At 49.0% G+C, this 12,527-nt stretch overlaps 1 protein-coding gene across 1 annotated transcript; it reads right to left on the bottom strand.

The window, feature by feature from the left end:
• Nucleotides 1–1,819: 1,819 nt before the first annotated feature.
• Nucleotides 1,820–8,781, bottom strand: LOC149995722 (uncharacterized). Its single transcript, XM_090261043.1, has 3 exons — nt 8,192–8,781; nt 7,396–7,494; nt 1,820–3,338 (listed from the first exon to the last, which is right to left on the bottom strand). The coding sequence occupies exons 1-3, from the start codon at nt 8,223–8,225 to the stop codon at nt 1,930–1,932; spliced, it is 1,542 nt and encodes a 513-aa protein (XP_090117169.1). The 5' UTR covers nt 8,226–8,781; the 3' UTR covers nt 1,820–1,929.
• Nucleotides 8,782–12,527: the final 3,746 nt, after the last annotated feature.

The following is a 12,527-nucleotide window of genomic DNA, read 5'->3' as shown; positions in this document are numbered from 1 at the left end:
AAGCCTGGACTTGAACTCCCAGAAAGCTTTGCTCCCAGGTGAGTTGAATGGTCTGTGGCTGCCCACTAGCTCCTTGCGTTGGCAGGGCCACCATATGGCAGAACCTTGTGGGAGCAGTTGGAGGGTCTAAGTATCCGAGTTCGCCAGGTGGTGAACAAGGTTAGTGTAATCATGATTCCCTATAACTCCTGCGTTTTTTAAAATCAGGCTTCCTGGACTCTGCTGATCTGTCCACTGCCCCCTTCTGCAATTTGGGGTGGCCACTCAAATGTAGCCTCTCGGAATTATGTATAGAGAAGTGTCTCAGCCTTAATCCTGGCTGGGAGGCTGGACCGCAAGTCCCTGAAGGCCCTGACCCCAGCACAGGCCTGGTAGTGCTGGCCCCCTGGGTGTGCACCTCCACCACTACCCTCCAGGGAGATGCACTTGGACTCAATTGTAAAGATGCTGGCACCTCAAAAATCGACCTGTTAATCTACTGAATCCTGGAATACCTTTAAATAGTTTCAGAATTGCTTTTTCCAAACCACCAGAAAAATACACAACCTATTAGAAAGATTTCAGGACTGTTTGCTGTTCCCCTAACCACTGCCACTGTACCCAGGACATCGTAAAGCTCCTAAGTAGACGATTTCTTCAACAGACAGTAATGTAACCAGATGTTCCCACTCATTCTAAGGGAAAGTGGGTTGACTCAATCATTAGTGGGAATGGGTGAGTGCTGAGGGTCTCAATTACTATACAAATGTGCAGGCAGCCTGAAACCTATATAATTTTATTAACCAACGTCACCGGAATGGCTTAAACTTAAAAACCCAATACAAAACAAACGTTCATGGAAATGGACCACTGATAAAATTGCAGCCAAGGGGAGGCACCAGAATGTGTCCTAGGTCTCACCACAGGAGTTGGGAAAGCTGGAAAGTGTATGAACAATGGGGGTCTGAGCCAGGACTCAATATATCTGGAGGGCAATGGGTAGCCCCAGTGGGCTGACACAAAGAACGGGGGGAGTTCATGGGGTAGGGAAAGGTAAATCACATACATGGGAACCTGGCATTTCATGGGAAGAAATGCTTAAATACCCTATTATATACTGAATTGCAGCTTCCTTGCCCCCAACTGTATGTTGAAGCCATAACCTCCCAATATGACTCTGTCTGGAAATAGAGCCTTTATGTAGGTAATTAAAGTCAAATGATGCAATATCTGTGGGGTCAGAGAGTGTTCTCTCCACCTTTGGTCTGCCTATAGTGAAAGTATTTAAACCAAGAAGCAAGTAATGATCGTCATGTGTACTACAAATTTTCTGGAAAGGGTTGAGGACGGATTCATGTGTCAGAGACGGGAGGACATGTGGGCATGAACTAGTGACAGCTGGAGGGAGTAGTCCCTTATAAAGCAGAAAGGATGTTCCTACAGTCCCTGAGAGGGGCAGCATGTTATATGTTTAGACTAGGATGATACAGATGATACATGGCAGCCTCAGCACCCCCACCCCAAAGATTGGGACTCCTTTGTAGGCATGCAAGCCCCAAGAGTCTGCATTCATAACCAACACTCCGGGTGATTTTGATGACGAAAGTCGTGGGTCCCACTGTGAGACACACATGTTCAGAAATAACAAACAAGGTCTATGTGGCTGGCACACAGACACCTGAGGTAGACTGAGACCCAAAGGTGGGCAGATTCCCAATGATGCAGCACCTTGTGTGTCACAATTAGGGCTTTTTTTAATCTGAAGAGCGGTAGGAAGGTCTGGAGGGTTTGAGGCAAGACAGACCCAATTATGTATGTAGTGAAAAAGATTCTCAACCTGACAGATGTGCCTTGATTGGTTGGGCATCGCCTCCCACAATTTGAACACTCATACGGCTTTTCCTCAGTGTGTCCTCTCATTATGACTCAGCAATGACTGAAGGACTCTCCCTACTCACTGCATGTGTAGGGCTTCTCCTTAGTGTGAATTCTCTGGTGTTGTATGAGAGGGGAGCTCTGGCTGAAGGCTCTGCCACACTCATTACACTCATAGGGCTTCTCTCCTGTGTGGATCCTCTGATGTAGAATGAGTGAAGAAAGCTGTCTGAAGGCCCTGCCACATACATTACAGTCATAGGGCTTTTCCCCAGTGTGAATTCGCTGGTGATTGATTAGGGATGTGCTGTGGCCGAAGGCCCTGCCACAGTCACTGCACACATAGGGCTTCTCTCCTGTGTGGGTCCTCTGATGCTGAATGAGTGGAGAGAGTTGGCTGAAGGCCCTGCCACAATCATTACACTCGTAGGGCTTCTCCCCAGTGTGGATTCGCTGGTGATTGGTTAGGGATGAGCTGTGGCTAAAGGCCCTGCCACAGGCACTGCACACATATGGTTTCTCCCCTGTGTGGATCCTCTGATGTTGACTGAGGTGTGTCCTCTGTCGGAACACCTTGCTGCAGTGACTACACTTGTAGGGCTTCTCACCTGTGTGTGTCCGCTTGTGGTGGCTGAGTGATGAGCTGTGGCTGAAGGTTTTTCCACATTCATGGCATCTGTATGGCTTCTCTCCTGTGTGACTCCTCTGGTGCTCAGTCAGGAGTATGCTTTGGATGAAGGCTTTCTCAAACTCATAGCACTTATAGGACTTCTCTCCCATATGAACACTCTGATGTTGAGTGACATATGTGCTTTGTTGGAAGGTGTTCCCACACTGACTGCACTCGAAGGGTTTCTCACCCGTGAGAGTCTGCTCTGTTTGGCTGAAGGAGGACCTAAAACTAAAGGGCTTCCCACATTTGCTGCACTCGTAGGGCTTCCCCTCTGTGTGAGTTCTCTGGTGCTCGATCAGTGGAGCAAGTTGATTGAAGGTCCTCCCACACTGCGTGCAATTAAAGGGTTTCTCACCTGTGTGCGTTTGCTGGTGTTCGTTGAGTGCAGAGCTCTGAGTAAAAGATGTTCCACATTTCTGACATCTGTAGGATTTCTCTGTTGCATAGGTTTTCTGTTGCATGTTTAAATTAGTGTCTGATTTCTCCCTTTTTCCATGCATTTTCCATGGGTGAGAGTCTTCTCTCTCAGGTATCATGGGTTGAGTTGGGATATCTGGGCTCAGACTTAAGTTTTCCCCAAACCCATTCATCCCCTGTTGCTCCTCAACAGATGTCACATATAGGAAGTCCGCCTGCACCACATCATCCTCAGGACTCTCACAACTCTGTTCCCAGTGGCCCTTAGCGTGCTCACCGTTAGAGGCCTGCAGTCCATTCCACTGGAACCTCTCTACCAGGACATTGTTGGATAATTCTTCAGAGATGTCTTGGTTTGCAGCTAATTGTCTAGGCTTCAGTCTAGTTCCAAAGTCTGAAAGAAAAAAAAAAAGTAATTGTCTCTCGGTCCCTCTCCAGGCACATCAGTTTGTCCATGGATAGGTGGATGGAAGAATTATTGCAGTATTTTGAAAGGTTTAAGAGATAGGTGGCGAGGACTTTCAGCCAAGATGGAGACCTAGACAAACAAACTGCATCTCCCTCCACAACTAAGAAGGAATACAACTACCTCAAAACTGTAGACAACCAGAAGTTCCAGAAAATAAAGCTGTATGGAAGTCCAACAAACAAAGATATAAAGAAGAAATACTCATCCAGAGAGTTAGGAGGGGCGGAGCTAAGTGGGAGAGGACCCGGTGTGGTGATGTCAACAGTGGCGGCAGTGGCAGGATGGTGAAAAAGTGTAGTCACACATTTTTAAAACTAGGGAGGGACACCTGGGGAGCACTGACAAGACCAGACCAGACCGCGCAGCTCATGGTTCTAGTGCTGGCGAAAATCAAGCCTCATTGCTTCTGACTGTGCAAACCAGTGGGTGTTGAGGCAGAGGAAGAAACTGCCAGTTTCTCAGCAGAGTCTGCTTGTTTAAAGGGCCCCCACGGTCCTAGAACGTCTGCACTCACTCTGGGAATGATGGCCAGGACAACAGCTAGAGAGGCGCCAGTCGCATACGGAAGTGGGACAAGTGCCTGGATAAGGGGGAGTGCTGAGCAAGCATCATTGTTACCTCTCAGACCCCTCCACCAGATACAGTGCCACAACATGGTCAAATGTGTTGCCCATACTGATGAATACCTAAGGTTCTGCCCCTTACAATGTAACAGGAGCGACGACACCTCTACCTAAGACACAGAGGCAAAGAAACACAGGAGCCTATCAAAATGAGTAGACAGAGAGGTATGGCCCAAAAGAGGGAACGGATCAAGGTTCCAGTGGGATAACTAAGCATTGAGGAGATAGCCAACCTAGTAGACGAGGAAATAGCCAACCTGACAGACGTAGAGTTCAAAACACTGGTGATAAAGGTGCTCACATACTTGACAGATATACTTAAGTATGGCAAATGCATGAGGGATGAAGTTAAGGCTATGCTAAATGAAACGAAGGAAAATCCTCACAAAACCAATGGTGAAGGGAAGGAAACCAGGGTTCAGATCAATGATTGGAATATAAGGTAGAAAAAAAAACTCAACCAGTACAGAATGAAGAAACAAGAATCAAAAAAAAAAAAGAAAAGGAGGAGAGGCATAGGAACCTCTGGGACAACTTTAAACGTACCAACATCCGAACCATATGGATTCCAAAAGAAAAGGAAGAGCAAGAAATTGAAAGCTTATGTGAGAAAATAATGAAGGAAAACTTCCCAAATTTGGTGAAGGAAATAGACACATAAGTCTAGGAAGCACAGAGAATCCCAAACAAGCTAGAACCAAGGAGGATCAAACCAAGACACATCATAATGAAAATGCCAAAGGTTAAAAATAAAGAGAGAATCTTAAAAGCAGCAAGAGAAAAGCAAAGAGTTATCTACAAAGGGGTGCCTATATGACTATCAGCTGATTTCTCAAAAGAAGCTTTGCAGGCAAGAAGTATTCAAAGTGATGGAAAGCAAGGACTTAAACCAAGATGACTTTATCCAGAAAAGCTATCATTTAGAATGGAAGGGCAGATAAAGTGCTTCCCAGACAAGATAAAGCTAAAGGAGTTCATCATCACCAAGCCCTTATTATAAGAAATGTTAAAGGGATTTCCTTAAGAGAAAGAAGTTCAAAATTATGAACATTAAAATAACAACAAACTCACAACTATCAACTGAACCTAAAAAATAAGAATAATCCATCTAAGCAAACCAGAAGAAAAGAATCATAGGTATGGGGGATCATTTGGAGGGCTATCAGCTGGGAGGGCAAAGGGGGAGAAATGAGGAAATAGTACAGGGATTAAGCAGCATAATTGGTTGGTACAAAATAGACAGGGGGGAGTTAAGAATAATATAGGAAAGTGTAAAGCCGAAGAACTTACATGCATGACCCTTGGACATGAACTAAGGGGGGTGGGATTGCTAGAGGAAAGGGGGATACTGGGCAGAGGGAAGCAAAGGGAAAAGAAATTGGGACTACTGTAACAGCATAATCAATAAAATATACTTTAACAAAAAAGAGATAATTGGCTTTGACCATTTAACCATATGGCTTTATAAACCACAAAAGGAACAGAAGAGGCAGAGAAAGTACAGACAACAGGGAGTTGGTATAAGGGGCACAGATGGAGTGGGCAAGAGGGGCACAAACAATTTGGGCTGGAGAAGATTCTGAGGTAGGAGTGAGCCTTCAGGGGAAATGTCACCAGATGCCCAGGCTTGGATGGAGCAGAGCTGATGGTCAGGCCCCGGCGAACACAGTGTCCACCAAGCCAGGTGGTGATGGAGGCAAAGCTGCCACGTGGGAAGGACCACTGAGCCTTCACATTGCTCAGAGCCGTCTCTTCTTTGAGGCCCCTCACTGTTGTACCACCTCACCCCACATGTAAAGAAACCCATCAGCTCCCCAAACTGGAAACCGCTGATATGTCCTTTACCATGAGGATCAATAAATAAGAGTCCTTAGAGCTAGTTTATTGTGTCTTTTGCCCTAAACAGGAGGATCCCATGGGCAGAGCGTTTGCCCGCCTTACTCACTACTGTTCCCCCACCCACAAAAGTGGTCAAAAGACCTGATGAAAGGAAAAAAACATGCAGTCCCTTGCCTTTCCTCCTGACAGGATGGCCTTTCTGCTTGGTACTGACCCTCTACTCTGAAACTGGACTGGCCTAAAGGTGTGATGTGGGCACCTCTCCCATTTATGCCACACTCTAGTGAAAAATGAGAAAAAACAGTCAAGTGTAGAATATTGTCTCGCACAGATACTGACATCCTAAGGCCTGCAACCTGTGAGTATGGGGTCCCTTTATATGTGAACAAAGAATTGAGGTTTCCAATCATCTATGACTACGCTGGATTTTTGGTATGTCCCCATGTAACCACAGGGGTCTAACATGTGCAAAGGGCAGGACAGTCAGGGTCAGGGTGGTCTAATGTATTCAGATCTGACCAGTCAAAGCTAACATTGATGATGGACAAGGCCATGTGTCTAGGAATGTGGCAGCCTAGAGGGGCTGGACACCAAATGAAAATGGATTCACTCCAGACTCTCCAGAAGGAACACTATCCAGCAGAACCCTCAAATGCACCACAGTCAACACATTTTGTAATTGTGACCTCTAGAGCCGTAAGATCACTTGTGTTCCTTCAAGTACATTTGTGGTAATTTGTTATAGCAGCAACAAGAGGCTAATACACTGGGTAAAGGTTATTTTTTAGGAGAGAAGACCTGGCTATGACCTCCCTCCCATACACTGTCCATTTTTCCTGGGCACTGGTGATAGGCTGCTGCTTACATGGGATCATGGCCAACACCAATGGGAACTTCCTGCGGTGGATAGGACACCTCCACTTCTTACAGAGGTGCCTTCTGGTCTTGGAAGCTGGATAGCGGGTATTAAGAGCAGAACCACCCAGGCAACCTCAAGCAGGTGGAAGAGCAGGACTTAGAGCCATGACACACAGATGCCTGAGTCATAAGAGAGCCCCTGCTTTAAGGCAGTGATGTTGGAGGGTTTGTTACTCAGTAAGAGACCTGAACCACCCCAGTGCCTCTGCAACTGCTGTTTGCTCCACGTGGAATCTGTTCTACCAGGTCATTTCATGGAGGCCTGGTACTCAGGGTTCAGGCTTCAACTCCCATGTGACCTTCTTCTATAGGTGAGCCCTCATCTCTCTGCTCAAGTCCTCCCCCAATTGTAGTCTCTACCTCATCACCATCTTTCACTTCCTCAGGATTCATCATAATCTGGAACCACCCTATTCACTGTTATATTTTTAGTTATTCATTGTGTGCCCCTCTTCGTCACCAAGAATGTAAGACAGGAAGTTGGTCTTACGGCACAACAGTGGTTGGTGACTGTTCATTAAAAGTGAGTAGTCAATCTGCTCTGTAGAATCTGAAATCAGAATTGTAGAGACCAGGGCAGGGGAATGCGCATCTCATCTCACCTGGACACACACCTTGTGCAACATCTTCCTCCACAGGCCACGGCTCCGCCTCCTGCTCCAGCAGGGAGATGAGGGGGGGCTTCGGGAGCCAACGTCCTGCTCAGGGAAACCCAAGCCATGAGCATTTGTGTCCCTGGACCCTTCCCAACCCTCTGCTGCCTCCACCTTCACTCTTTCAGGACCCAAATGGCTGAAAACTGAGACAGGCCACAGTTACTGTGCTAGCAGCCCCCAGCATTCTTCTATTCACTCTCAGTCCGTGACCTCAGTCCTGGATCTGGGTGGACATGTGACCTAGATCTGGGCACCCAGTGAGAGGTCTGCTCTCCCTGCATGCTGGTAACAATGACCCGTGTGGAGGAGACCTGATGTCTGAAACAAGACAAACCAGGGGCCTCTCACGTGCATCGAGGACACACAGTCTTTTCTGTTGGTTTTGGTCACAGGAAGGTATCCTGTCACCTTCAGAGTGTTCAACTGCAAAGTGGCAGAAAGAAGTGCAGAGGGAGGAGTTAGGAAGGAAGGGGTTCCTAATAGCACCACAGGAAGACCCAGGTCTGGTCTGAGATTCTGCAATCGTGGTTCTGAGTGTGTCCCTCTTAACCAAAGCTGTCCTGCCTCTGACCTTTTCAGGTGGGTTCTGTTACTCACTGATATTCCCTAAACACTCTTGTCCCTTACTCCCAAGACATATCTGAGTTACGTGCTTTTAATGCCTTGACTGCCCCTACTTTTAACCCAAAAACATTAGAGTCCATACCAGGGGACACCACGAGGGGCATAGGTGTGGCCTTACCTATGGAGACTAGGAGCCCAAAGGTCTCCAGCATCACCTCACGGTACAGGGTCCTCTGGGCAGGTGTCAGCTTCCCCCACTCCTCCTGGGTAAAGTCCACAACCACGTCCTCAAAGGCTACTTGCTCCTAAAAGATCACACAGGAATGTCCTCAGCCAGCGCAAGCCTGGCCTTTGATGCTGTGGGGAACAGCTCTTGAACAATGACCTGTCCAAATTAGATGGGTGGGGATTCTCTAAAGTCTGAGAATTTGGGTCACGTTTTCAGGTGGGACCTGGGACTTTGCTAGAGGAAGGGAGGTCTGAGGATGTAAGAGGACCCATCTCTGTCTTCCAGCAATATGGCTGAAGAAAGATATCTTGAAGGAACAATTGCTGCTGAGGAGTCAGCGGAAAGGAGAGCAATCCTGGGCCTGTGGGTTTAGCAGCAACCATGCCTGTGTGGAGGTGCCCTTGGGGTGGTGCCATGTCTGGGCGGTAGGGGAAGGCAGCTCCTGAAAACTCAGGTTGGATTCCTGCCTCACCCTGGTGGCCAAAATAATATCCTGACGTATCCAAGACATCAGCGTAATGATGAAACAAAGTCCTTTAAAAAAGTGAGATTAAAAAGAAACAAAAAACAAACCCCCCCTGGGATGCAGATTTCTCTAACCATGACACGAAGATACTCCCCTTTACCTTTAGGTTTTGACGTAAAACAAATGAGCCCAATGTTAGGGTCTTAAAATAGCACCCATTTATCATCTCATCCTCCTGTAGGTTGGAATTGAGTACAGTGTGGGTGGATTCTCTCTCAGGTCTCACGGGGCTAAAAGCAAGGCATCAATCTGATTGCAGTTTATCCAGGGCTCTGGGGAAAAATATGCTCCCGGAGCCATTCTTGTGGGCAAACAGTTCCTGAGGTTGTAGGATTGAAGTCGTGCTAGTTGTTGGTCAGAGATCATCCTTAACTTTAGAAGCCGCCCTTCAATTAACAGCTCACAACAGGGATATGTGCTTACTTCCGGGCCAGTCAGGTTAGGTCTCTCCAACTTCCTTCTGCCACCAGCCAGGCCAGGGAAAACACTGTGCCTTTAGTTCAGGTCCACTCAGACCACCTCCCTTTCCTCAGGCCATCATTACAATGTAGTCACGGGGGTGCTATCATTACAGTAACAGGCTCTCGGCATTATGCTTGCACAATAAGAGGACAACCAATTTGGAGGCCGTCTTAGAATTCTAATTACCACACTGCTGTCCAGAAATGAAATGAGAGGTTTGACTAAGAAGGTGTGAATTGGGCATCTGAGGGGCAATGCTGTCAAGACCCTGAACTCAGCCCCAGGCACATCTTTTAACTGCTATATGCCTTCCTGCACATAGTTAATCAGAACTCCAAGAGGCCTGTTGGGAGGAGTGAACGAATTGATATGAAGCATGTACCCTGAGAGCAAAGCATAGTAGGTGCTTTATCTGTGGGCACTACTCTTCAGACAGGTATGCTGTGGGCTCACAAGTTTTAAATGTCTTTGACCAACTCTCCCTATTGCTGCCACATTTTCCCCATGCACTAGGTGTCCCTCAGTGGTTATTTGTAGTCCTACTGAGTGCAGGTCACTGTCCTGGACACTGCAGGCACCATGAAAAGGAAACACACGTATGAGCCTGGTGCTGTTTGTATGCTACCAGGAGGGTCAGTGCTCTGGAGAAAACGGGAGGGATGCTGCTGGGCCAGCCATGCAGAGATCTGGAAGAAGAATAACGAAGGCAACAGGATGTTCGGTAGGCACTGGGGCCCCGGAGTTGGCAGGCGGTCAGAGCTGGGCCGTCCTCACAGTGGTGGGAACTTGGGAGATGACTTGCTTATGTGCCTTAGTCTCCTCCTCATTCCACCTCACGGGGCTCATGTAGGAGTTGATTAAGGTCCCAAGTGTCCAGCACTGATCAGAGCATTCAGAACGCTCATCGTTCCACACATTCATACAGTGCTTACTGTTCGCTGGGCCTTTGCAAGTAGAGAAAATGGCCAGAATTACTTCTAAGGCTGCAGGCAGCTGGTCTAGGAGACCCTGTTCTCTGTCTTCCTGCTTTGTGTGCACCTGCCCTTTGTGGAACGTGACTGGCATTGTTCTACTCAAGACCTTTGCTCATGCTGTTCCCTGTGCCTGGAACGCTTTGTGTGAGCCTCCACTTCACTTCTTCTCCTAGCTGCTTCCTCACAGAGGCCTCCCAGGCTCTTCCAGTCAATGCCTGGTCCACAAGCCTATCCCCTTCTGGGTCTCATTTCCTGCACAACTTGACATGTTTTACATTCCTCCTGAGGGCTATGAGTCCAACAGAGACAGAGATTTCTGCTTATCTGCTCCTGCACCTGCGTTTCCTGAAATGGTGCCCGGCCCAGTGCCTCGTCCTCGGCAGGTGCCTAGTACACATCTGCCTGGTGATGGTGAGAATGAGCTGGGACTGCAGACTGGTAGCCTGTGTTGAAGTGCCTGACCCATCAGTGGGAGGGATGAGCAATGTTAGCCAAGCAGCAGGGGCAGGTGGGAAAATCCATGAGGTCCTAAGAATAAGATCTAAAGGGGGAGTCAGAGCTGACTAAAGAACATTCCTGGCAGGGGGCAGAGTGAGGACAAAGGCTCTGAGGCCGGATGAGCCTGGTGGGAACCAAAGGCCAGAGCCTGGAAGGCCCGAGTTGATGGTGGTAGTGCACTCACTGGGAGCTCCGCATCCAGAAGCCCAGCGGTCATTCCCTCCTCTTATGGTCTCTTACAGGAACAGCTGGCTTCTCTGCAGGCAGTTCTAGAGTGAAAAGGGAGGTGAGACACTGAGCAGGCATCTTTATTATCCAGAGACCCCGAGTGTTGGAACCCCTACCTGGAGGCAGAAGGAGCTGTGGCTGCCGGAGCCCAGACCCCAGCACCCAGGCCAGCACCTCAGCTCAGCATTTCCCAAGTGCCTGCTGTGAGCCATTGCTTCTCTGGGCACCGCTGAATAATGATCTCAGATTTACCCACGCCCTTCCAAAGACAGGAAAAGTGAGGACCAGGATGGGCAAGGTGCACAGCCCTAGTTACTCAGATGATTTCCAGGGTGATGACTACTTCTGTTATCGTGACAGGAAGCCAGACAGGCTGGGTTCCTTGGGCACTGTTTGGTGTGCCTCAATTTCCCTCTCAGCTATATTGTGCGAGACAATCAACTGATGTTTCTTTTTCCTTTTTTTGATGTTTTTGTCTCACATAGGTGTTTCTGTCTCACAAAGAAGTTCCTCTGACTCTCTTTTGAAAATCATAAACATATTCCCAGGTGAGGACTGAAAATAATAAAAAATAAAAATAAATAAGTGAAAACGGAGCAGAACAGCAGTATACGTATGACAACAATGGGGGAGGGAAGCCTCGTGTTTCAGCGAGTACCTGTTTAGCGTCTGTGACATACATACTATTTCTTGCTCCCTGTGGATAACAAGCTCAGCACTGTCTGACTGCCCAAAATGAAACTCAGGCCCAAGGTAGGATGAGTTCGCCTCGCGTCCGCACGTCCCCCGGATCACCCTGACTACGTCCCGATTCTGCCGCATCCCGTTTGTGCTGTTGCTCTCGCTGCAGATCAGGATGGGAGTTACCTCTGTGCAGGGGCCGGAGAACAGGGCCCGGCGCTCAGGGCACCTAAGTACAAGTTTGATGAATTCATACAGGCGCGTGGATGAGGCCGGGCATGCAGTCAGTGCTCAGAATGTTGCATATAATGAGTGTATTCTGGGTTCCAGATGACGGGGATTAAAACCTGGTGTTTCCGGTCCCCTCCCATGGTCACCCTTTAGGGAACGAAGGCCTCCGTGTCTGTCAAGGGTCGGGTCGGCTGTCTCCGAGCGTCTGTCTAGTCGCCGGGAGGTTGCGACGCTTTTCGCCGCAGCCAGGAGCGCCCCCAGCCCAACACTTCCTCTAGGGCCCCGGAACACCCCTTACCGAGCCCCGCCCACTCGGCCGAGCACCGCTGACCAGGAAGGGAGCCGCCCAGGCCCAAAGGAACCAAAGGGAACATAACACAACGGCGCGCGGTTGGGTACACACCACGTCCGGAGCTCCAGAGGGGACGCCGGATTCCCTCCGGCGCTACGGCCGCTCACCCGTCCGCCGTCGGTCTCGCTGACCTGACCGAGTCCGCAGCCGGCACCGGTCGGGACTGCGCCTGCGCAGTCGGGCGACCGGGACCTAGTCCCAGAGGGCAGCGTGCTCGCCCAGTCGCTGCAGGCTGGCCGCGTCCCGGACCCTGGGGCCGCTGTAGCAAGGTCAGCGTCCAAGAACGGCTTCGCCAGTTCCCGTCTACCTCAGAAGTCCCGCCCCGGACGGGGA

Source organism: Furipterus horrens, unplaced genomic scaffold (genome assembly GCF_987537825.1).
Source record: "Furipterus horrens unplaced genomic scaffold, mFurHor1.1.pri manual_scaffold_13, whole genome shotgun sequence".
NCBI classification, from domain to species: Eukaryota; Metazoa; Chordata; class Mammalia; order Chiroptera; family Furipteridae; genus Furipterus; species Furipterus horrens.
This window is presented reverse-complemented; position numbering and strand designations above follow the sequence as displayed.

Excerpts from the sequence above, each read along its gene's own strand:
- LOC149995722 (XM_090261043.1), bottom strand. The coding sequence starts at position 8,225 with ATGCTGGAGACCTTTGGGCTCCTAGTCTCCATAG. Across the intron at positions 7,495-8,191 it reads TGGGCTCCTAGTCTCCATAG|CAGGACGTTGGCTCCCGAAG; the intron begins GTAAGGCCACAC and ends GGTTTCCCTGAG. Across the intron at positions 3,339-7,395 it reads TGCACAAGGTGTGTGTCCAG|ACTTTGGAACTAGACTGAAG; the intron begins GTGAGATGAGAT and ends TTTTTCTTTCAG.